This window comes from Uranotaenia lowii, chromosome 2 (genome assembly GCF_029784155.1).
Source record: "Uranotaenia lowii strain MFRU-FL chromosome 2, ASM2978415v1, whole genome shotgun sequence".
In the NCBI taxonomy this organism is placed as follows: Eukaryota; Metazoa; Arthropoda; class Insecta; order Diptera; family Culicidae; genus Uranotaenia; species Uranotaenia lowii.
In genome coordinates, this window is record NC_073692.1 from 44,848,418 (window position 1) to 44,873,778 (window position 25,361).

The 25,361-nt window shown below is 34.8% G+C and overlaps 1 protein-coding gene across 3 annotated transcripts; it reads left to right on the plus strand.

The window, feature by feature from the left end:
* The first annotated feature begins 454 nt into the window (after positions 1 to 454).
* Positions 455 to 25,361, plus strand: LOC129745223 (LIM/homeobox protein Lhx3). 3 transcript variants are annotated; one of them, XM_055738161.1, is made up of 7 exons: positions 455 to 1,350; positions 17,942 to 18,116; positions 18,244 to 18,455; positions 18,536 to 18,731; positions 18,787 to 18,941; positions 23,607 to 23,798; positions 23,870 to 25,361. In XM_055738161.1, exons 1-7 carry the CDS (start codon positions 1,164 to 1,166, stop codon positions 24,238 to 24,240), a joined length of 1,488 nt encoding a protein of 495 aa, XP_055594136.1. In that variant the 5' UTR covers positions 455 to 1,163; the 3' UTR covers positions 24,241 to 25,361. The 3 variants fall into 3 exon arrangements, with proteins under 3 accessions (XP_055594136.1, XP_055594137.1, XP_055594138.1); XM_055738162.1 differs by having other exon boundaries at positions 18,253 to 18,455; XM_055738163.1 differs by having other exon boundaries at positions 23,607 to 23,802; positions 23,870 to 24,091.

Consider the following 25,361-nt stretch of genomic DNA (forward strand, 5'->3'; position numbering starts at 1 on the left):
CTTTGATTCCAATAAGCGCGAATCTTTTATGCTGGCTGCTCCCTTGTAGGTGAGTGTAAAGATACGGGTGGGGGAAAAATGGACACAATGACAGCTCAACATCATCCCCCAGCATAGAACAAACCCCCTTTGGGAGAATAATTCACCGAGGAAAAACCACATTGTCCGTGCCTAGCACTTGCCCGAAGCGAAGCCAAGGAACAAAACAGAAGAAAGGCCACACCCTTTTTACGCACACCAATGCACCACAAGCCAATCAGGGACCGGATCGATTGTACTAAAAAAGTCCTACACCAATGCAGCTGCTGCTCACGACGAGCGCAAGTGAAACAATTTTCTACGCGAGAGCATTTCGGCCGTACGCACATGGTTCGCTTGCGCACCAAATCGCATCGGAGCGCGTGGAGGGTTCTCGCTTGGTCTAAAACCGTACCAAACAGTAGTAGCAGTTGATACGTAGAACGGTTTGGTCGAGTTCCTGCGTCCGCGTTTACGTTTTTCATCGACCGTCGACGGTTGTTAATCGTAAACACGTAACCTGACGGCATTTTGAGGAATATCCCCAAGAACGTCCCACTCCGTCTGTAGGAAAAGTGCGCGCGCGTTCTTTTTTATATTACTTTTTTGCCATTGATTCCTGGGCCATCTTGTCCTGTTTCGTTAGACCAGACCAGACCGAAGAAGATTCTGCGGCCTCGGAACGGGATCGATTTTCTGCTGGCTACCCCTTAGAATCCATCTCACAACCACCTGACCGGGGTCTGTCAATGGTCTGGTTTCCTCAACGGATGCCTCATCTCTGCATCACTTCCCAAGCTCCCCGGATATGGTGGTGAAAATTTGCTGACAGTGAATTTTTATGTGCGCACGGGTCAAATGAAATAACAAAATTAAGGAATGTCGTAAAATCTGATAGACGTACACCAGGCCGCGCCGTCGAGAGTGATTGAGGAGCAAGCCACGGAACAGCTTCCGGTCGTTTTTGGAGCTTTTTCTCCGACACCGATCTGATGCATAAAAGATTTCCAACTCAACGGAAAACGGTGAAGCGAAGAAAAAAAGTGCGGCAAATGTGTTGAGTGATTTATGTCGGTCGATGTTGAATGAAAGGTTCACACGGTGAAGTTTAGTGAAAAATTTACTTGTCAACGACAACAACCAGCATGGAAATGTTAAAGTTAATGATGGATACCAGTGATTATATGGCGAATCTGGCCAACGTGCATCATAACAACAACAACAATAATAACAACAATGATATCTGCAAAAAGGATAGCATGCAGCGATCGCCGAGTCCGGAGTACCGGGTGCCGCCGATCAATCTGGATGAACTTCCGGAGGTGTTGCTTTGTAAGTGCGGGAAAAACATAGTTTGTTAGTTTAAAAGGTTTCCTTTGAATTGACATGTTGCGCTCATCTCTTAAACTTGAGATCATCAATTTCACATTTCTCTCCTTTAGACGATGTACGATGTTCAACATTTAAAGACTTCCTATGCATAGGGTTCGCCAACAATCAAAATTAAGTTACGCGGAACATTCTCGCTGATAAAAAAAAATAGAAAAAAAGCTGTTCAACTTTATGAGCAGATCGAAAATATACAATATGATCATACAGGACTTTATTGGACTTGGTAGGCTGTGCCCGAAGCTGACAAAAGTTTTTTTGGGAGCTGAATTTTTTTTTGTGATTCAAGAAAGAATTTTTGAAGAACTGTGAATCTGTTTCAAGAAGAAAGTAAAAAGTACCCTGAATTTGGAGATAGCTTGAAGAAAGCCAGAAAGTTGTCTTTGTCGAAGTTCAGGAAATGGAGCACCTCTTATTCACTAAAGGACATTAAAAACGATAGCTAAGAATTGAGAACCTACATTATTTTTTTCTGAATTGATAAATTCAACTAGACGTATGCATGGATCATTCCATTTTGTTATGCATGAATTGAAAAATGTGGAATAAGTTTTAAGTGATTTCGATTGGTAAGACCAGGACTTAATATATTTTTTTACTTTTCACAAAAAGCGGTGGGAAATGGAAAGCAATTTATTCTTCTCTTTGTTTGTTTGTCCTCTATAGGCTCAGCCATCTTAAGAGCTAGAGAGCTGAAATTTGGCATGGATACTAGACCGCTGCAAAAAATAACTTTTTTGCTCCCATATGTTTTTTCGATGCCTTTTGGGTTACCAAGCATCAGTGTAAAATTTGAGGTGATTTGGTTGATTCCTGAGTTAGCGCAACGCGATTCATTTTGGTATGGAAATTTGTATGGAAGAAGAAATTTTTGAACATTAAATCATCCAGAAAATTCAAATAAGCTTGAAATGAAGTCGGTCTTTGATTTTTGGTTTTGGCTATTCTTAAGCTTTATTTTTTGCTTACACGACAAGCAGCTAAGAATTACATGAAAAAAGTTATAATCATTTCAAAATAAAAAATCGGATTTCATTGAAAAGTATTCCAAAATGGTAGACTTTGCTTGTTAGAGCTGTTAATAATTGCATGAAATGTTTTTGCAAAAGCTTTATAAATCAATAAATTCTCTGGCAGTGCAAAACAGTTTTTTGAGATTTTTTATTTCCATTCTACTGTTACACAGCTTTCAAATAAGCAGTCAAAAACGATAAAATTTAAAAAATTAATTTTGAAAACAAAAAACAAATTTATAACACTGAATATTTTTTCTGGGGTACAATTTAGGTTTATGCTTTGTTCACATGAAATGTACTACAAGAATCAAGGGATATTTTTCATCTATAGTTATATTTTTTGAAACTTTCAGAACATCTCTGGCGATTTTTGAATGAAAAATTTTGTTTTCCCATACAAAACTAAAACTCGTTGCGCTTATTCAGGACTGGATGGATCGCTACCAATATTTTTGTTGCTATTTCGGGCAGCAAAAAAACCAGAAAAAGTAATGGGAGGTGTAAAAATTTAAGAATTTGAAATTTCCATACAAAGCTTGCAGCGGTCTAATGGATACTCATTAGGACCAGGAATGATGAAGAATGTTTTCAGATTTTTGGATAACCCCTCCTAAAGGGGGTCGTCCATACTAGACAAATATTGTTTTCGCGATATTGACGTTATTTTTCGTCGGATTGTGGCCAAAATTTGCACATAGTTGTTTTCAGAGATGAGGAATGGATTCCTGGTATTGATTTTTGTGTCAGGAGTCGGTAAAAGGGGTCGTCCATATGAACTGTTCAGTGTTTTTACTATATTGACGTTATTTTCCATCGGGTTGAGAAAAAAATTTGCGCTCGGATGGTTTTGGGAACGGGCAATTGATTTCCGGTATCAACTTGTGTGTAAGGGGCCAGCCAAAGGGGTAATAAAATTTGCGCTCGGATATTTTTAGGGACATGCAATGGATTGCCGGTATCAAATTTTGTATAAGGGGCAAGTCAAAGGGGTCGTGCATATTACCTGTTCGCTATTTTTGCGATATTGACGTTATTATACATCGGATTCAGATGAAAATTGGTACACGAGAGTTTTGAATGATGTGCAAACGATTGCAGGTATCAAATTTTGTGTAAGGGACCGGCAAAAGGGGTCATCTATAATACCTTTTCAATTTTTTTGTAATATTTACGTTGTTGTACATCGGATTGAGATGTAAATTTGCACGTAGAAATTATCAAAGACGAACAATTGACTCCAATTATCCAATTTTGGGTCAGAGGTCAGCCAAAGATGACGTCCATATTTACTATTTACTGTTTTTTGCGATATAGACGTTATTATGCAATGCATTGGTTTGAAAATTTGCACACGGGAGTTTTGAAGGAAGGGCAATCAATTTCAGAGATCAAAGTTCGGAAAAGAGGCCACTTATCTGCCACGATCGAGTCGAAATTTATACACGGTTTATTGGGGTTGGGACGGTCAATTGATTTCTGATTTCAATATTTATATCAAACGACAAAAAAGGGGGTCTTATTAACTATATTGTATCGCATTGAAACGAAAATTCATAAACAGGGGTGTTTAGGCATGGTCAATTGATTCCTGATTTCAAATTTAGTAGCGAACGACAAAAAAAGCGAACTTACATATAATGTGTACAACATTTTTGCAATTATTGCTTAAAAATGCACCCGGAATTGCATCTGGAAAATGTCTGTAAATTGACATTAATTCAAACTGTTCTAACATATTCTAAATTGAAAGCGAAACGAAGTTCGTATGGGATCAGCTAGTATCATATAAAGCCACTTCTAAATGATTTATATTGTTTATTATTTCTTATTACTGGTTTAAAATTCTCGCGAAAAAGTGGGTACCGTAATCTGGGGATTGATTGATAATTTTTTTCAATATTTTCCGATTATTTTTTTCTGTGAAGGGGAATATGACATGTTTAATATTTTTAAAACCAGTACTGAACTCCTGTGAACGAAAAACATGGTTGCAGAAATTTATTAGACTACTTTAAATTTGATTTAAAAATCGATTTCGTCTTTGTTAAGAATTTGATGCTTTGGGGTAACATTGGTCTATCTCCATTTTGACATTGTTGATCTAGTCTTGATAATATAGGATATAAAACACCTTCATAATATTAAAAATGCTAGTGATTGATAAACTAAGGCGGTTCGTGTGTTAAGGCCGAACAACAATTGAAATTAAAAGATGGTCCATGATGCTGCAGAATTAAAGGGGCTAAATTTTTTAACATTACATATAAGTGCGAGGGCCCCTTTAACTCTTCAAACTCTACCATTTGATAGTGTTTGTAGCCTTTTGTCCTAGACTGGCTTACTCATGGAAAATGTCCCTATTTTTTAAATATCAAAAATTTACCTCAAAATACACCAAAAACTACACTAAAACTATCAAAATACTAAGTGAAAAGTTGAACTTTCACATAAATCAACCTGCTGCTTCTAAATGCTTTAATTTCATCAGGAAGGATGTTTGTTTGCAAGCCTTCGAATAAAATGATATTTAAAGATTTTGAAATAACATTTTTACTTTCATTTGAAATTTTCAAAAACAACCGAAGTTTTACCCAATTTGAAACTCAACATGTAGGTTTTGAAACGTAGAAATTTTTTTTTAATATGTTGACTTTATACTTAGTTATTGATGATTATGTGGCAAAATTTCATGTTGATCAAAGCTACCCCTACGGTACCAAGCAACTTGATATTGCTACTTACACGGCATCGAATTAGATGAAAGTCTTCAAGAAAGGTATTGAAAGGAACGATCAGCTTGCCGAATGTTCATCTCTAATAAGAAGATTTACTCGAAAAAAATGTTTTAATATCAGATTTTCAAACGGGTCGTGACTACGCAATGACTACGCAATCACTTGTTTAGTTTAAGTTCGTGTAATTTGATCTAAGTATTTTATGAAGTAATAAAATATCGGTTTTATTTCAAAATTCTTAAATGTATACTATTTTTGAATAAAAAATCAAAGAATTCTGAATATTCATTTCTTGGATTTAAAAAATCAGATTACCTTCTTGTTTTTTGTTCTTGTTATTGCTTCGACATTGTCTTATGTCAATTGTTTTTACCAAAACGGCATTTCTAATATTCTTCAATGATGCAGAATTCATAAAGAAGTGCCATTTGGATATTCACATCCTGACCATCGTCATGGTCTAGATCAGTGGTCGGCAACCTACGGCTCGCGAGCCGCTCCACACAGGGGTAAATGAGCAAAAAAGGTGATCATAATTATTTGCGGCCAAACGGTACACGTTAGACACTTGATCTCTTCGAGACATTTTATGTAAATTTAATGATCTTTCATATTTCATTAAGTAAAATGTAATTAACTTACAAAGGAGGGAGATAAAAAAATTATTTATTGAAATACTTAGTTTTGAAGCTTGACATATTCAATAAAGTTGTAGATCATGTAATTTTAAGAAACTTTGTCGAAGACATCATCAAAATTGCATTCGAAACAAAAAAGTTACAAGCATTTTCAAAAACTGGTGGATTTCTAAATTAATGAACGAACACGAAAACATCAAGGAGGGCACAACTTGAGGCATGCCACGTATAAACGAAAACGTTATTAGTATTGATACTAGATTGGTTGCTTAGTTCATTTCGTTTCGTTTTGTGGGTTTTAATAGAAGATTTTACGACTGTTTTTGGGGAAAAAACCTATTATTAATAGGAAGTTTGCAAAACTTCCGCTAAAAACCGTTCCTTAATTCAAACATGATTATGAAACTTATAACTTGAATAACAAAATCCATTCATAAAATCATACGAACTCGTCCGAACTCTTCATGTTTTGACTGTCCGAAAAAAGGCAATTTTCACCATATTAATTGTTTTATCTCATTTGGAAGACGATTTTTCCTTTTAAAATGTTCAACAAAGTTGTGTGGTTTTGCAATTCAAACAATTTGTTCTGATATATTAAGTTTCCAAATCATACACAAAAAAAGTTATTTAATAAAAACTGAAAAGTACTTATTAATTTTTTAAAATGCTTGTAACTTTTTTCTTTCAAATGCAATTTTGATAATGTCTTCGACAAAGTTTCTTAAAATTACATGATCTACAACTTTACTGAATATGTCAAGCTTTAAAACTAAGTATATCAATAAATAATTTTTTTATCTCCCTCCTTTGTAAGTTAATTACATTTTACTTAATGAAATATGAAAGATCATTAAATTTACATAAAATGTCTCGAAGACATCAAATGTCTAACGTGTACCGTTTGGCCGCAAATAATTATGATCACCTTTTTTGCCCATTTACCCCTGTGTGCGCTCTTTGGATGTAAAAGTAGTTAAATGAGGAATGATTGAAACCCAATTAAATCATTTCTTTTTTTTTGTTTGATGCTGTTTTTAAAGCATACGAATTGATTTCGCGATTAGGGCTAGAAGTTGATTACTTTTTAGTTACATTGTAACTTTTTTCAGCTGGTCACTCCCCACTTACTTTTTTGAAATTTGGGCACTAAGGTCACTTTTTTGAACAATTTTAGTACAATTGTATTACCCACATTTAAAAACCTTTCTTGTAAATTTGCCAAATTTAATTTTAAAGGTCGGACTCAATTATCCGTTGACGCAAATATCCATCACCCGATTATTTGTTTTAATACCAACTTATCCATGAATAAAAAACGCGTTTTCGTCAACGTTTATGTTCCGTCATCTATACAGTATTTTTTAATTTTTTTAAATCGAATTTCAAATGCACGTTTATGAGCTCTAAAATGTGAAATTTGATATTGGACAATATAAATAGTTACATCCCATGATTTAAGGATTCAAAATTTTGTAACTTTTTTAAATGCTTACTTAATTTTTTCAAGAGGTTTTGGAAGTAGGTATTGTATCTATTTTATCGTAAATTTAACAGTATTTCAAGAGTGTGTTTTCAACATTTTTATGTCTTCATCCTGATATGTAATTTTTAAGTTTTCTTTTTCTTATCCTCGATTCAAATTAAAATCTTCGAAAATTGGAGTATTTCTAAAATTCGACAAGACGTTTTTTTCTGCCCTGTTCAGCAGAAAATTTTATTTGAAGAATTTATGAATTTGCACAAACACGATAAGACAGTTTGGTCCCAGAGTGAAAAGACAGATCATGTTCGTTTTCCAGAACAAAATTTAGAAGTGTCCCATACAAACTTTAAAGTTGAGCTTTTATCATAAATACATAACTTGATAATTCTACAAAAAATAAAAAGGAGGAAATCAATACTGATGTTATGAAATTGCTTTGGTACATTTTTGTACCTGAAACACATTTTCGTAGGTGATGGAAAGAATTAAAGAAACATAAGCTATCAAAAAACGAAAGAACATAAGCCGTAAATATCATGAATTTTTCGAAAAAGATACAACGGCTCACCGGCAGGATTTGAAGCGGAGATTGCTGGTTCAAGTCCTGCCGGTGAGCCGTTGTATCTTTTTCGAAAAATTCATGATATTTACGGCTTATGTTCTTTCGTTCTTTGATAGCTTATGTTTCTTTAATTCTTTCCATCACCTACGAAAATGTGAAAAAGGAGGAGTTTTGAATCAAAAGCGAAACTTTAAAGAACTCAGGACATATTTGCTTCTTTACCATGCTTATGAATTTTTATAAAAATCGTCTATGAATTCGTTCAGAAAAAAAAATCGTCTACGGTAATAACTTCTTTGATCTCTAACTAAACAATAAATGCAAACAAAATTGTTTTTTCGATGGTTTTTTTTTATTTAAATAGTGTTAAAAAATTTTTTAGTACTTTTAAGGTTTTGTAATTCTTTTACAGTACTGAATTATGCCAGAAAAGGTGAAAAAACTTCTGGGATAGTTATGGGCCCGTATGCAGTAAAGTGTTAAAATATACTGAATTGGTAAATTGATCATTTGATCTGTTGGTTGGAATTTTAGATGTCCCTGCTATAATTTAATTTTAAAGTAACTATTTTGCCTCACGATCGCTTCTAGCCCTGCTAGCTAGAAGTGTTGATTTATCCAGAATGCAGTTTGTAATTTTTGCAAAAAAGTGAATATATACAAGAGTGAGGAAAAGAACGCTTCGTTAAAATGATTTTAAAGATTTATTACTACATTATTGTTCAAGACTGTAGTTTTTGGCTCTTCTGACTCAAAGGGTTACTGACAACTAGTCTAGAACTACTTTCAAACTTGTGATTTCCAATATCAAAGTGTTCTCCAAGAACTAGAGTCAGTTAAATAGTTATTCATGTCTAATCTGGCCTTCCAATACAATACCCTATACTCTAGACTTATTACTATTAATCTTCAGCACATCCACGCGTAAGTGTTATTTTGAATAACTCCATACATCAAAAGGTTAAAGAAAGTAAAATCTGTTCGGAATAGTCACAGTTATATTTTATTCGAATTATAGAAATTTGCCGAAAGAACGTAACAATGGAAATACATTTTTAAAATTTCACCAAAATATTAATTTATTTGTTCTATGATCTGGCTAATGTTGTGGAATAACATTTTTTGAGACATTCTTGGTCGAACAACAGTTCAGCTTTGATTACAAAGCTTTAAATTGCTTCGAATCTACTTGTCTTGTACTTAAAAGGTTTATTAAGTAGTTTTAAAAGTCAATATGTAAAATTCATTAGATACGCATAGTTCTATTTCACCAATTGATTTTGTTCAAAACTTTGATTGTATCCTAAAATTCTTCTAAAAATTTTATAGACATGTTCTTAACTGAACGTCAAAGAGAAATTTTAGCTCTTATCATCCGGGTCTTTTGAATTGTTCATGCTTTACATTTAGTTCATCACTCTGCGAATATTTCATTCGGTGGTGAAATATATAAGTAGAGTTATCTATAAGTAAGCTTATTTGTTCAAGGGCTACCTTATTTAATTTTAAACAAGTTTTATACTGTGCAAATTTTCGTGGCCCTCAGATTTGAAATGGGCTGTATCAAAAATTTCAAAGTTCGTATGGAAATTAGTATAGAAAAGTGATTTTTGTTTAAAAAACCCCACAGCCTCAAATTCTTCAAACCGCATCTTTTTGCTGAAGATTCAAATAACAACTTTTCCAAAGAATATGAACCTCTAAGAGGCTCCAATCAAAAGTTATAGCGATTTCAAAAGTGAATAATTTAATATTTTATTGTTTTCACGTCTTTTCAAATGGAACCCCTGCACTGAATGTGGGGTAGGATCCATTCTACGTTGGAAACTAGCTGGCGTGTATTCCCATATGCAGAAGTGTTTTGTGTCATTTAAAAACAACGTAAAATATGACATAAATCGATCCTTTTCTACGTGATTTTTATATAATATGGTTCAAATGTAATTAAAGGTGGCAATGGATGAATGAGAGAGATTTCATTATCGATTTTTATAAACCGACTTTATACATTATGTAAGTTGGCCTAATAAACTAACCTGTGCAAAATTTCACCTCAGTCGAATTTCATTTAAAGGTTCCTCAAATCGCTCAAAGTTTCGGTTTTTGACCTTCAGTCCCAGAAAAACTATTTTTGGCAAAACATTTTTTTCGAAATTTCACTTTATCTCATCGTTTCTAAGTAATTTGGTGTCAAGATTAAAATTCGATTTTCCGGATTTCCTTTGGTTCCCCTTCACAAGATTTTTCAAATTCTAAAGCCGATTTTTTTTTTCAAGATAACACCAAATATCAAAATTTTATGCGTTTTAAAATATTTTGGCATTAGAATTAATGTTTCAATTTTTCCAATTTCCTTCGGTTCCCCATTTTGTGATTCTTGGGGGTCAAATAACTGAAACTTTGAGCGCAATTTACAAAATGTATAGGGGAGAATGAGGATACTTGATCCCTGGGGATACTTGATTCCTTAGCTATATCTCGAAACTGGAATGTCTTACAAAGATCAAATGTTCTAGAAAAATGTGCCAAAATGAGCAAAATAACAATGCTTGTTGTTCAAAAAATTTTAACAAAATAATTGTTTGAGTAGTTTAACTTTGTTTGAAAAATTTCACAAAATGTAACTTGAAGATCTTTTTTCATCACTTTAAAATGTTCCTTACATGGGAAAATTATGAAAAAAATATTTGTTCCAATGTATGAATCGTTCGAGCGTAAAATAAACTTCATAATGCCATATTTTCAAAGCAATGGAAAACTCTCAACTTTTTTCAGAAAAAGTTTTCTAAAATGTTGATTATGGGTACAATTGATCCCCTTGAGTTGGGTACAATTGATCCCCCTTCCAAACGGCATATTCTTCTTCTGAAATGATCGTTATGATTGCTGATTACGAAATTACTAATATTTATCCTAAAACTAATATTTATCAAACAATTGTCTGAAAAAAGAGCAAAAATGATTGATTTTCTCTTAACCTTCCAAAGCCGTTCGCTAAAAATCCGTTTCGGGGAAATTTGAACTGTGGTTTGATTTCGTTCTCCTGGTTGCAAATGTTAACCGATTTTGATGATATTATATTCATTGTCTAGGTAATTTATTCTAATTACTCAACATTTCAAAATAAAGTTGATAAATATTACCAGATTATCAGAAACTGGTCCAGAAAGTAAAAAGTCCGAAAAATCAATTTTATTTTTAAAACACTCATAACTTTTGACAGCTTTTCTGTATTTAACTGTTTTATTAATGTTTGAAATCGTTAAGAATCCATCTATCCGACAATGTATAGATATGTTGGGGTTCAATGAAAGTGTTGACCGCTATGACTAATCTTACGGTAGAAAAAAATCTTACTTTAAAAAAACGACATCCAATTTTGGCTTTGCATAGCTGTATTTCATTTCCCAATGAACCGATTTTCAAAACTCAAATTTTAATTTTTTGGCGATGATTTGATCATTATTTTCATAGAACATACTTGGTCTGTCAAAATTACCAGTTCATCAGTATATTGGAATGATGCTAAAGATGTTTGAAATGTGCGCTTCGGGTCATATTGACCCGAACGGCTTTGGAGGGTTAATTATAAAAAATAGCGCCTTTAAGTATGCAATGTTTTTAGAGTTGAGACAAAGTTATAGAATTTTCTTCTTATGTCTGCTATAAATTGTGAAATGAGAACAAACATCACCAAAATAGTCAATTAACATTCTATCTTGGGGTTTTGTTTGATTTTTATACAAGGATTAGGACTTCCTGAATAAAATATCAAGTCTCCTTCAATAGGGGATCAAGTCTCACCTAACTTCAGAAAAATCGCAATTTTTTTACTCCCACGAAAATGGCTCTAGTTCATCAACGGGTTCAAGTATCGTTCTAATTTTTGGAGCATAGAAACTTGAAGTTACAAGCTGTCAGAAAATGTCAAAGACGGCGATTGGCTAAATTTTTCCAAAAAGATATGGTGAAAATAAGAAAAGGGGATCAAGTATCCCCACTCTCCCCTATGGTTGATTTGCGAAATTCGACATGACCCATTTGGTTGTCACCCTAACATACATATGTATATTACTGTTTTATAAAAACGAGTAGGACATTTCGCATATGCATTTATGTTTTTTTATCGTCTTGTAATGTTGACAATGATACATTTTACTTGTTCTTGTTTGCGTATGTGACTCTTAGAGTATTAAGTTGGAAACCATACTTAGTTTGAAGGTGATCAAATAAATAAAACTTATTTGTTTTTATCGCAATTATTGTTCTGTTATCTAAGCTAATCTTTCAATAGTAATGTATATACCAACATACTTACATTGTACTTGCATTTGGATACATAATTGTACAATTGATAGAAACACATTTTCAAGTATTCTTTTATCCTCGAGAAGTATAAGTAAACATGTGCGCGATAATTGTACCTACTGGAATAAGCACATTCCATTACTTTGTCCAAGATCGTACATATAAATTCTGCAAACAATCATGAATAAGTTTTGAACCAAAATGAAGCTCTCTAGACCCCAAGATTTGAGAAATTTAATAATGAGCCCAAATCGACTCAGTCTAGTCCCCAGTATAAGTGAATCGATATTTGTCATTGTGTCAGTCACAAAAGTAATACTGCAACCGAGAACCGAGTTTTTTTTCAATACCGAATACTGGTTTAACATTCTCTCAAAACCGATAGTAGGGGAGAGTGGGGTATCGTGGGCCATGGGGAAACGTGGGCCACTTTTAATATCTCAGATGTGTGTTGAGATAAAAATCTCAAACCAACTGTCATCGTCGTCGCTTTGCGCGAGCATGTATTCCTATATGTTGTTGACTGAAATACGCATCATATGCTTCTTTTATTTATCAAGCTAAAAAAAGTTAGAAAAATTTACTTACATAATTCAAAAAATACCCGCTAATTTCATCGATGGGGAACCTAAAGTGCATAACAAAAATATGCTCATACGCTTATGATCTTAGTTTTGTCATGATCTTTCACGCGAAAAAGGAATTTTTGATGAAACATCAATAAGTCACACAAACGCAACCAATTTGCAAATCATAGCTTGTGGGGAATCGTGGGCCACACATCTCGAATCACCTATATTTTTATGTTTTTGTACACATTCAGAACTTAAAATACGTTTTACCTATCTGTAACATTTTGTTATGCCAAATGAAGAGTTATGAAAAATATGTTGTCCATCCTATATAAGAAATTTTGCCAAAACGTTCGCGAGCCAGGTTTTGGAATCTATGCGATCATACACAGCTCTCTTTTTTATTTCATCATCTGAAACTGCTTTTAAATAACGAAATGAATTATGAAATCACAGTTTTGGGTCAACTCATAAACTTTGCATGTTATTTGGTCAATTTGGATTTGGTGGCCCACGATTCCCCACCATTTTTCAAAATCCAAAAAATATTGCTTTTTTTTCGACCAGTCAGAATTTGTGGAAAATAACTTATTAAAAAATTTAAAAAAATACCTCATGATACCTTGAAAATGTAGAAAACCATACCATTTTTTATTTTAATTTTATCTTTTATAATAAAGAAGTTATGGAACAACGAAAAAAAGTGGCCCATGATTCCCCACTCTCCCATACGAAATTTACCATGAATATATCAATTTGTAACTTTTTTAAAGTCTTAAAAAAACTGAAACCAAAAAACTTCTTTTCTACAATTTAGTGTTGAAAAGTGAACTTTTAGACACTAAAAATAGTATCTTAAAGAGTTTTTTTTTTTTCGATACTATTATTTTCCTATCAAAAGTATAGTCCACTATCTATTTTATCAGAAATTTTGAGGACATGCAGGATTTTGTTGAAATGATAGGGAATTTTCCTGATTTGCATAAAATTATGTATGCAACTCGCACGCTAGACGTAATTTACGATTTGTTGCATGAATTATTACAAGAATTTTAGAGTGTTTAATTTGTAGACTAGACCTCAACTATTTTCTCAACTCTTGGTCGATAAGAGTAAATTGTAGTTATATTATTCCTCTAATGCAGTGGAATTTTTTTCTAATGAAAAAAATATAAATGTTTTTTCGGATGTATCCGTGGTTAAATAAAAATAATATACTATAGGCTAGTTATGTTCTCTATTCAGAGAAAAAAATTGACTCAATACTATACAGAATATTTGTTGTGAAAATTCTTAGTAAAAATAGAGATAATTGAATAGAAAAAAAACTTGAGTTGGTTGTACGGTGATATTCAATTTTTTTATGTTAATCTCATCATTTTTACGTAATTTTGATGAAAGGCAAACCAAAATAGACTTGTTTTTTGCAACATTGACGAAGTTATTTATTCATTAGATTAAGATATAAATTTGCACATGCATGGGAGTGTTGAGATTCAAGCAACCGAGTTCAAATGTGTTTTCTAGACGGCTAAAAAATCGTTTATTTTGAATTTAATGTTGAAGAGGAAGAAAAAGGGTCGTCGTTTTAAAAGATATAAATTAAGCAGTTCTTTGAATTAAATTTTTTTTAACTATCATAGTAGTTTTTCGGTTTTATCAAGGTCAAAAAAAATTTCACCGTGAATATGGCGAAACCGTGAATTTAGCGAAACTAAAAATTAAAGTGGACAAAAGTATTTTTATTGTCGTATCAGTAAATTTTGATGATAAGATGTAATTATCAAAGTTTACTCAACACTGAGGATCGATTTTAATTCAAATTATTCAATTTTAAATTTCAATATTTTAATCTTCACACCTTTGATTGACTAAAAAGCAAACCTTTTTGAAAAATATTTTGAAATTTGCTCAACTTTGACTTTTAAAGTGTGTTTCTCGAAATTGGCTTTATGACCTGTTAATTTTTTGTTTTTCTTATGTAGAAAAACAGAAATCTTGGATTTTTAAACATATTCTAAGGCAAAGCTAGAATAATTGCATTTTGATCATTGAAAATTATCCATTCAGACAATACTAAGGGCTGTTCAATCAGCATTGCGCACTCCACCCTATCAAATAAACAAATTAAAAAAAGAAATAAGAGACACATATCTCTTTTCAAAAATGCTTCTAATCACCCATCTTTATATGATTCGCATAACCAAAAAGGTTTACCTTTTATAGCGGCTTACCAAGCACAAATAACAACACAAGCATTAGCATGACGTTAAAATTATTATGTCGATTATTACAAATGTTTTTAAAATCAAAATGACGAACACTATACCTACAGCTAAAACATGCAGTTCAATGGCATTTTCATATTATTATGACACCATAACATGAACCATATAAAATATCGTGAACACAGATGCTCTATGCTTTTGAAAGAAAATTAAAGTCCTGGAAATAGTTTCTGAATGATTTCTAAAAAAGTGTGTTAAAATTGAAACAATAACCGTGAAAAAATCGAGCGCGAATTTGGCAAGTACTGAAAATATCGAACAGTGATAAAATCCTAAAATTACTGTACATGGAAGAAAAGTTCTGAAAATTTGGTATCGTTTTTCATTTAGGTGAACATAAATTGGAAGATTGAATAATGCATAAAGACAGAAATTTAAAAAACACCTACCAGCCTTTCTAAAGTTTTTGTTGATTAAGGCTATGATCATTTATTATCCGGACACTTCATTTCGGTGATAGCTACGTCAATAGAGCTCGGATATGCAAAGCGTTGCAGTAGCGTTGTGTTGGTTATGAAAACGACTATCTTGCCTATTTTTGATAGATTTTTAAGATAACGTGTGTTTGAGATATTTACGATGCAAAAAGTTATGGTTAAAAAAATGTTTGCACACAACACAGTTTGATTTTTGGTAGTTATCATGGTTCAAACAATATTTTCACATATGTACATAGTTCAAAACTTATAAATACAACAGAGTTGGCAGACTTGCATTTAATAAAGCTATGATCATTTAGTATTCGGGCACTTTATTTCGGTGATAACTACGTTACTAGAGATTGGATATGCAGCGTTGGGTTGGTTATGTAAAGGACTATCTTATCTATTTTTGCCAGATTTTTAAGTTAACTTATGTTTGAGATATTTACGATGCAAAAAACATGATAAAAATAATTTTGCACGAATTTGCGCCTTTTGCGCATTTTGCGCCTCGAAAATTCTTCATTGTTGACTTAAAAGCTCATGAACTGCTGAATTTTTCTGATTTTTTTTTTTTCGGACCAAATGGTTAAAAAATACAAGGAGCCTCTCTAGGATCCACACGAAGTTCAAACCAATCATCGGAGTGCAACCCTTGATCTTAAATATGGTGAAAAGTCTATGGTTATTGGGGATAACTGAATGCAGACTTCTTAAATAATGCAAAAAATCCATTTCCGGCAAGCAAAAAGTGTTGCCAGACTAGTAGATACCAAGTAAATAACTAATAAGGCTGGAACAAATATAAATTTCTTCTTTTGTCAACCCCCCCCCCCCCCCCCTTCGAAATTTCCAAAAACCCTGAGGGGGGAAATAAATAAAGTTTGAAGTATTTTATGTAAATGAAAAAAATATCAAATATCTGAAAGATTACAAGACCAAAAAACAAATTTTGGATTATGGGAGTCATTCCACCTTTTGTATTCTTGATTTTATTGATTTTTCGATAAAAAATTACTAGATTTATAGGTTTTGTGCAATGATATAGTATGCAATGTGGTTGCATGCAAGTTTTCGTGCAATTTATTCCAATATATTTGTTTTTTCGCATTATCGCATGTGTTCTGATGGACAAAAAAAAATTATGTTAAAACCAAATTTTAGAGATCAAATTCTTCGAGATGCCTACTCATGAAAAGGTTCCAACCAGTTTCCAATTGCTTTTTCTAAGTGAGTTGGTGTAAAATATCATGATTTTGCAAAGGTTTTGCTTCTGTGGTAAAAAAAAATAAATCAATACATGACTGAAAAAATTGTGCAAAGATAAAAAAAAAGATTTTATGAAATAGTTATCGTATTTCTTGAAATCTTTGATAAATATTTTTTTTATATTTTTACAGGAAATGTCATATTTACACCTCCATTTCCTCCATAGAAAGTTTTTCGATCAAATGAGTAGTTTTTAAAATACACACGTTTGTAACTGCCCGGATTCTTAATGATCATAGCCTTATTCAATAATGCAAATTAATTGGGAATATATAATTTTGTTTACCAAAATTTAAGATATGTATGTGATATTTTTCAGAACAAACTAAGTTTGAAAACCATTGATTTAAAAGAAATCGATGCAAAAATCAAACCAAACCTCAACCTTCATCCTTGGTTTGATTGCTTCATCGCTAAAACATGGAGGAAAGCAACTTGCAACTCCGCTACCATCATTGTTCAAAATATGAACGTTCTCAACAAGCAACTAAAAATACCTTGAAAAATATTCATGTTGAGTCGATCGACTACAGGTTTTCGATAAATTTTTGAATATCGTTTTCATACTTACTTTACATACTTGTTCGATCGAAAACTACAACTATTCGGAAAATGTTAGCAAAATCGCGCAATACTCTTAAGAATGCTTTCCCTAAAGTAGTTATTATGCATACCCATTTGGCTTTGATGAAGGCCTCTGCTATGCCAAGTAATAATTTGATCCTTCGAGTTGTAAAACCTTTTTTTATATACCCTACTGTACGTTCAAACAAACTTTATGCATTAAGGTTTTAAATTGAACTCCTATTAACTATTTGAGGCGCACGCGAAAACAAACCTACACAGATTTCAGTTCAGTTTTTTTTACTTTTCCTTATTTTAGTACAAAGTTATTGAAATTATTTTGCTTTGAACTGCAAAACAAGAATGCTGGGACCTATCAAACTTACAGACCCAGTCTGTGTGTCTGATAAACCGCTGAACTTTATGAAACTTTTTTTAATGAATTTTAACAAAAAGTGCCTTAATAAATAAAACATTTTGCAAAATTTAAGGAAAGCGAATGTTAGATACATATGATATACAATATTTCAGACATAGTTACATTTACATTTTTTTATATTCTTTATCATTCCATTTGTTCCAAGAGAATCAAAAGAATAATTAAAAAGTGTTTAATGATCCTCCAACCAATTTTCCTACAATCGCTCATCAGTGCCATTTATTCTCGATTTCAGCCACCATCCCAAAGTGCGGCGGATGCAACGACATGATCCTGGACCGGTTCATCCTGAAAGTGGCCGACCGGACGTGGCACGCCAAGTGCCTTCAATGTAGCGAGTGCCACGTACAGCTCAACGAAAAGTGCTTCGCCCGGAATGGGCATCTGTTCTGCAAGGACGACTTCTTCAAGTAAGTATCAAACATCGGCACCCGGATTGGCGATTCCTTCGCTTGCGCCTTTCTATTTAGCTGTTTATATGTTAATGTTGGTCCCTCGTTTTTCCGCGTTTCGCCCCTATCTCTGATGATGTTGCGGGTCCTACAGGCGGTACGGTACCAAATGTGCAGCCTGTGATCTAGGAATTCCCCCCACCCAGGTCGTCCGGAGGGCGCAGGACTACGTCTACCACCTGCAGTGTTTCATGTGTTCAATGTGCTCGCGACAGCTCAACACCGGCGACGAGTTCTACCTGATGGAGGACGGGAAACTGTACTGCAAGCCGGATTACGAGGCAGCGAAAGCGAAGGGTGAGGAGGCTTGTTGAACGTAAATCAAAACTAGGCTGACATTTTTTTTTAATTGTATTGTTTTCCTTAACTCCACGTAGGTCTTTATCTGTCCGACGGATCATTGGACGGTGAATCGTCCAACAAGCGACCCCGCACAACGATTACTGCCAAACAGCTGGAGACACTCAAGAGCGCCTACAATAATAGTCCGAAGCCGGCGCGACATGTTCGGGAGCAGTTGTCGCAAGATACCGGACTAGATATGCGAGTAGTACAAGTGTGGTTTCAGAATAGGTACTTCAAATTTCAACCCTAAACGATTAGCATTTTAATCGAACCCTTCTTACAGGAGAGCTAAAGAAAAACGACTGAAGAAAGATGCCGGCCGAACGAGGTGGAGTCAGTATTTCCGTTCGATGAAGGGCGGAGGATCACCCGGGCGCCATGATAAGCTGCTCGATAAGGATGAACTTAAGATTGATCTCGATAGCTTTAGTCATCATGGTAAGTTCCGAGAATTGTTTAGCTAGTTTAACCAAATGTTTAAATTTTTATGAGGATTAATTCTATAGCTCGCCCATACATATTTTGTTGAATTTTGTTGTTCCAAATTTTACTATTTTACATTTTGTTCAAGCTGTCATAAAGCTGTCACTGTATACTTTCTGAAGTTTTATGAATCAATTTGTGAGGCGGCAACCGATGTCACACTAATAGGTTCATGAGTGACGATTCAGAAATTTTGTGTTATGATTTTCTTCAATAACTACGTATTTTTTCAATAACTAGTACGTCTTGGTAGAGTGGTTAGCGTGGTAAGACGATTAACGCTGGTCCACTGATAGCATGGATTCGATTCCCATCTCGGTACTGGGTTCAAAGTCACCGAAAATTCAACTCAAGGTTGCCGAAAAAAAAATTGTATTTTTGAGAAAAATAATTCTGGTTTTCTGTGATTTAACTCGAAAATTCTGTGATAGATTTCTGTGATGCTTTTTCCTTGAATTTCAAAGAAAATTCATGATAAATTGGGTCTTTTTCACATATTAGTTAGGCAAAATCAATTACCAAAGGATCAAAAATTATCAAAGGACTAAACTAGAAGAAGGCAAAGTCCTGTCGTCATCTTGAAATCCAAGCTAGTGGCTTCCACTGTAAATGGTCAAAAATCTCATTGAAATTTCATGTGATTTTCAGTGATTTACAGCATTTTAAAGCTAAGCGGAAGCCGCAAACTCGACTTCTTCTTGTATAGCCGTAGCACCCAATACCCATATTATGGGGGTTTCAAGCTATTATCAGTTATATACTGGTTGAAAAAGCAAAGATTTCAGAATGGTGTTAGATAGCGAAATTCGACTTGCACTCGTAGAGTCCTTTCAACTAATACCCACCCATATTCCGGGGGTTCCATGCGATTTTCGGTGATCTACAGCATTTTTAAATCTAGCGGATAAAATCATCTTGGATCTCAAGACGGCGCGTCGTACAACGAAATTCTAATTCTACTCGTTTAGCCCTTTCACCCAACACCCATATTGCGGATATTTCATAAGATTTTCAGTCATTTAAAGCTTCGAAAAGAGAAGCGGTAGCCGCCATCTTGAATTAATGATGGGGTCAAACAACAATTTTTTTCTCCTACTAGTTGGGCCCTTTCACTCGATACTCATAATGTAGAGATCATCATACCACTTTCGGTGATTTAAAGTGTTTCAAAGATTTCTACATTTTTTTTTTATTTCACTCAAAAACAACACACATGCTGTATCAAAAAAATTGGTGTAAAAATGGGAATTCCAATTTAATAATGTTCAATCTAGCCTGAGCGTGTCCGGTTTCGATATCTTGATCGAGAACTAGGTCACCTAGGTTTATTACGGTTTAAAAATCAAGTAATGCGTGCCTTTATAAAACATGCAAAAAAGGCTTGGAACAAATTTTTTAGCTAATGATTTATTGGATGATTTTAATAAAGCATTCAGAACTCTTTCTGAGCTACTTAAAAAGTAGAAGAAAATGAGGATATGTGATCCCTGGGATACTTGATTCCTTACCTGTGCCTATATCTCGAAACTTAAATGACTTGCAAGGATCAAATGTTCTAGAAAAATGTGCTAAATGGAGCAAAACAACTGTGTTTTAAGCTCAAAAAATTTTAGCATAATAATATTTTGAATGATTGAACTTTGTTTGAAAAATTTCACAAAATGCGACTTGAAGATCTTTTTTTATCACTAAGATGTTTCTGACATGAAAAATTTAAAACCAAAATATATATTCCAATACATAAATCGTTAGCGTGTAATAAGAACTTCATAATACCTTATTTTCAAAACAATGGTGAACTCTCAACATTTTTAGGATAAAGTTTCAATTGATCCCTAGAGTTCAAAGAGGTATTTTTTTTTCTTCTAAATAGATCGTGATCATTGCTGATTGTAAAATAATGATTATATATCCAGTAAGTGATATTTATACAATAATTGTCTGGCAAATAGGGCCAAGAAAGTTGATTTTCTCTTAAATTCAGAAAATAGCGCCTTAAAGTATGCAATGAAACTAGGGTTGAGACATAGTTTTGGAATTTTCTTCCTCTGACATTTATAAATTGTGGAATGAGAAAAAACATGACCAAAATAGCTAATTGAAATTCTTTTTTAAATTTTGTTTGATTTTTTCCAAGGACTAGGGCCCCCGGAATGACGGATCAAGTCTCCTTCAATAAAGGATCAAGTTTTCCTTAACTTCAAAATTATCGCATTTTTTACTTCCACGAAAATGCTTCTAATTTATCTACGGGTGTATCATTCCAACTTTTAACATATAAACTTGAAGTTACACGCTGTGAGAAAATGCAAAAACGGCAAGTTGCTAAATTTTTTTCGAAAAGATATGATTAAAAACTCTCCCCTATATTTAATAGAAGCTTTATTAGCTTTTTCAGATTTTCCTGAAAACAAATGGTTGAATCAAGAATCTAAGCTTTTTCACGACCATAATAAATCAGTTATTAAACTAGCTACATATAAAATGCCATAATAAAACCATAATAAAACTTTCAAATGCTATTTGGCTTAATCTGTGTTACTTGGATTGCCCTAGCATCAATTTCAAATAACAAACCTCAATTCGAAATGTTATAACTCGGTTATCGGAAAAGATACTTAGATACGATCTTGGACAAAGTTGTTCAGCAAAAAAAATCCTATAGAAAATTTATGATTTGCCACAATGGCACTATCAGATGGCTCGGTTCCAGTGTTGATTCAAATTTTCCATGCCAACGAAAAAGTTAAAATTTACTCATGTAAACATTACTTCAAAATTCTTTGAAAAGTTATGGAATAAAACCTCGGAGTTCGAGAAATCCTAAAAAGACCCCAAATCGACTCAGTTCACCCCTAAGCCCTCATCTTCATTTGCCTCCTCAAACGGGACGGTGATGAAGCTGACTCGACTCGCAATGACTTGAGGTTTACACTCTTACCCCTACTCTTGTCGACTCAAAACCTGATCTCTCCTCTTGCGACTCGAAATCCAAATTCCTCATCATGAAGACTCGGGGTTGGCCACAGAATCCTCCTCTAGAAGAAGAGATTGGACCTCAAGTCTTAAGAGAAGAGGTCAGACCTCGAGTCTCCGTGAACCCCCGTAATTCGAGACCCGCCACATTTTGCCCGTAAGGTGCCGATCGAAGGCAGCTTATTCTAGACTCGCACCTGTCACAGCACACGCACGTGTCTTAATACAACGACTCGAATGATTTGCGACGAAGACATCATCCTTCACAGATTCGAATGGCAAACCGTCGGCGATTAGAGCCACCCTACCCGTGGGTGTTCTCGGATCGTGAAATAACCCTTCCCTACGATTCCCACTGCGACGAAGGTATAGTATTATCCGCGCAGCTTCAATCACTGGGAACCGCACTACTGAGATACTTCCCGATGGTGGAGCATCCTACGCATCCGCTACGCAGAAGATGATGCCTTATCTTTGTAGCTTCAAACCGTGGGATCGGACGCACTCTACTTGACAGGCCTCCTGTCGATGGAGGTCAGTCTCTCCGACCGTTGTCCGGTCTTCTTTTCTCCCTTTGGCTGGCAAACCTTTTCGGCCCTTTGTGTGCCGAATCGAGAGCAGCTTGTCCTTGACTCGTGCCTTTAAGAGCACACGTTCTGAACTTTGAACGCTACGACTCGGTTTTTACAACAGTGACAACATCCTACACCGACTCAAGAGGCCCGCCCGGCATCGAAAGTCTCTCTATCCGTAGGTGTTCCCCGACAGTGGTTTACTCCCTTCCTATCCCCGCAGTTTCCCCTGTAGGAAGCGACACTATTAGGATACTCCTCGACGATGGGGTATTTTACACACGTTCGCGGCGCACCCATGACCTCCACTACGCAGAAGATGATGCCTTATCTTTGTAGCTTCAATCATATAATCGGACGCATCACTACGAAGCTTGCGAAGCAATACCACAATACGTGATCAGGTGTCTCCTCCATTTTACCTTAAGCCATACATCTGGCTTCACTGGCTTCAGCCTAGTCAAGTTTTGGTCATATTGTAATCTTCGCAGTATTTTCTGCCCATCCAATTCTCGGGATTCGCGATCATAAGTCTAATACACTTCCCTCTATCTGTGTTGTTCCACAGCTGTAGCAAGTAGTTGGTCATTGTATCCTTCTTAGGGTATTTCTGAATGTTGGGTGTGTCCTCATTGCAGTAGGAATAAATATCCTTTTCTAGCCAAATAAAGGTGGGCATAATGGTCCGGTATTTGCTGGTAACCTTAAAGTACTTAAGTCTCTGCACTCCCCAACTAGTATTTCAGATACAGGGCAAGTTTTAGTCTAACAAGATGGTTGGATAGACGTGAGACTGTTTAGTCTCTTTAGGTTACACTACTTATCCAAGACCATATAACCTGAACTGAGTGTATGGCAGGTGAAGTATCATTGCTTGTGGACTATTCTAGGGGCTAAGCTATTGTTTATCTTACGTTTATCCTTTTTCTTTTTTGAGGAGTTCTAAAGGTGTTAGCAAAAATCAACTCTGTTCAAAATCTATTGAAATTATAATTCTCTTCATTTCGTTCACAGAACAAACGCATCTAAACCAAAATTAAAACATATGGACCACATTTTTACTATCTTACAGATCTCAGCAACGACAGCTACAGCACGTCGAACATGGGCCTCGAGGACGGTGCCTCCCCGCACAGCGGCCGGGGGTCCTACATTCACGGCAATGGAAGCCCTCCTCCGTACCTGTCTAGTCATTCTCCGCCGCCCATGGGTCCGGGACATCATTTCGGATCCTATCCAGACAATATCGTCTACACGCCACTAGGTGAGTAAGTGATCCGCCGCCTGCACGAGAAGGACAATCCTATTAAGGTTTCTTCTTCCCCCAAACCACAGGACAGCCTATCACTTCGATGCACCATGGCACTCACCGGGGTCCCCACGGCCTTCCGGGCCACGGCGGTAGTGCGGTATCGGACATGAGTAACGATTCCAGTCCGGCTCACGGGTATCCCGATTTTCCGCCCAGTCCGGACTCGTGGCTAGGCGAATCCTGCCCACCGACGACTACGACTACGACGACGAATGCTACGAGCACACCCAATGGAATCGGTCCACCGCCGATAGTGAATCCGGTCCAGCAGACGCCAGGAGGTCCGGTGGTTCCGGGGGCAGCACAACCACCGGTACCCTCGATAGTTCCTCCCGGTGCCACGGTGCCAATGATGCCAGTGACTAACGGCTCCAATGGAGCACTACACTACTGATCCAAAGATCTAGTCAATCCAAAGAGCTTGAAGGAAAAGGTTTAGGTTATGTTTTCTTTAAAAATGTTTTTTATTGATTATTAAATTCAGACTTCTATATTTTCTTCTGTTATTCTGGTTTCCGAGAATGACTTCAAGGTTTATTCAATCAAAACATCACATTTTTCATTTATTTTTATTGAATTCTTCAAATTTGTTCTACCCTTTCTTTTGGTTAATTTGAGTGTTTTAATTTCCTCAAAACTTGAAAAAACCCGTGTTTCATAAATTTTGCCAAAACACACTGAACCGATCTAGTCCTTTTAAAAAAAAAATAGTCGAAAACTTTAAAGTATTCACTAACATTTGGTGAGAAAAATACTAAACAGTGGAATTGAGAAATTCCATACATGGATGCAGTGCAGATGTAACCAATCTTTTCTCATAGGCAGTCATCTCAACTAAGTCGAACGAAGGTTTTCATTGTTGATCAAATGAAAAAAAAGAAAAAAGTTATTTTCAATTAATGTTTAAGACACTTTATAAGTTCCTTAAGACACGTGTTACTGTCAAACTTCAGTAGTTTCTATTGTAACTGGTAAGAGTAAGCATTTAGTTAGAGGGATACTTTCTTCTATTTCCACAGAAAAAAAAAAACAAAACAAGCAATTCTCTAGTCACGAAATAGTCGATAATTTATTTTTCGTTGTACTTAACAATTGTATGATAAAAAAACCAAAAATAACAACAGAAACTGTAATCAAAATTAAACGGCCGTGGCGTGGCAGTAGCAAGTGATGCAAATACTTGTCCGATACAGTTTGATTTTACAACGTCGTTGATGTAAGAATCAGTAAAGGAACTTATTCTATGCCAAGGAAGAAAGTTTCTTCAAAGCTGCGCACGCGGTTGAAAACTGTAAATACATTATAACTTAGTCACGAGAAATAAACGTAGTTTTCTGTTTCACCTTTTTCATTTCTTGAGTAGTAAGGAGATACACTGAAAGATAATTACACTTATTATACACAATACCAAAACTTAGCTGCTAGGTGAATCTGAGTATGTAAAAAGAACAAATTCTACTGCGTACATATTTATTTATTTAAATTATTGAGACGATACATAGTAAAACGAGACCT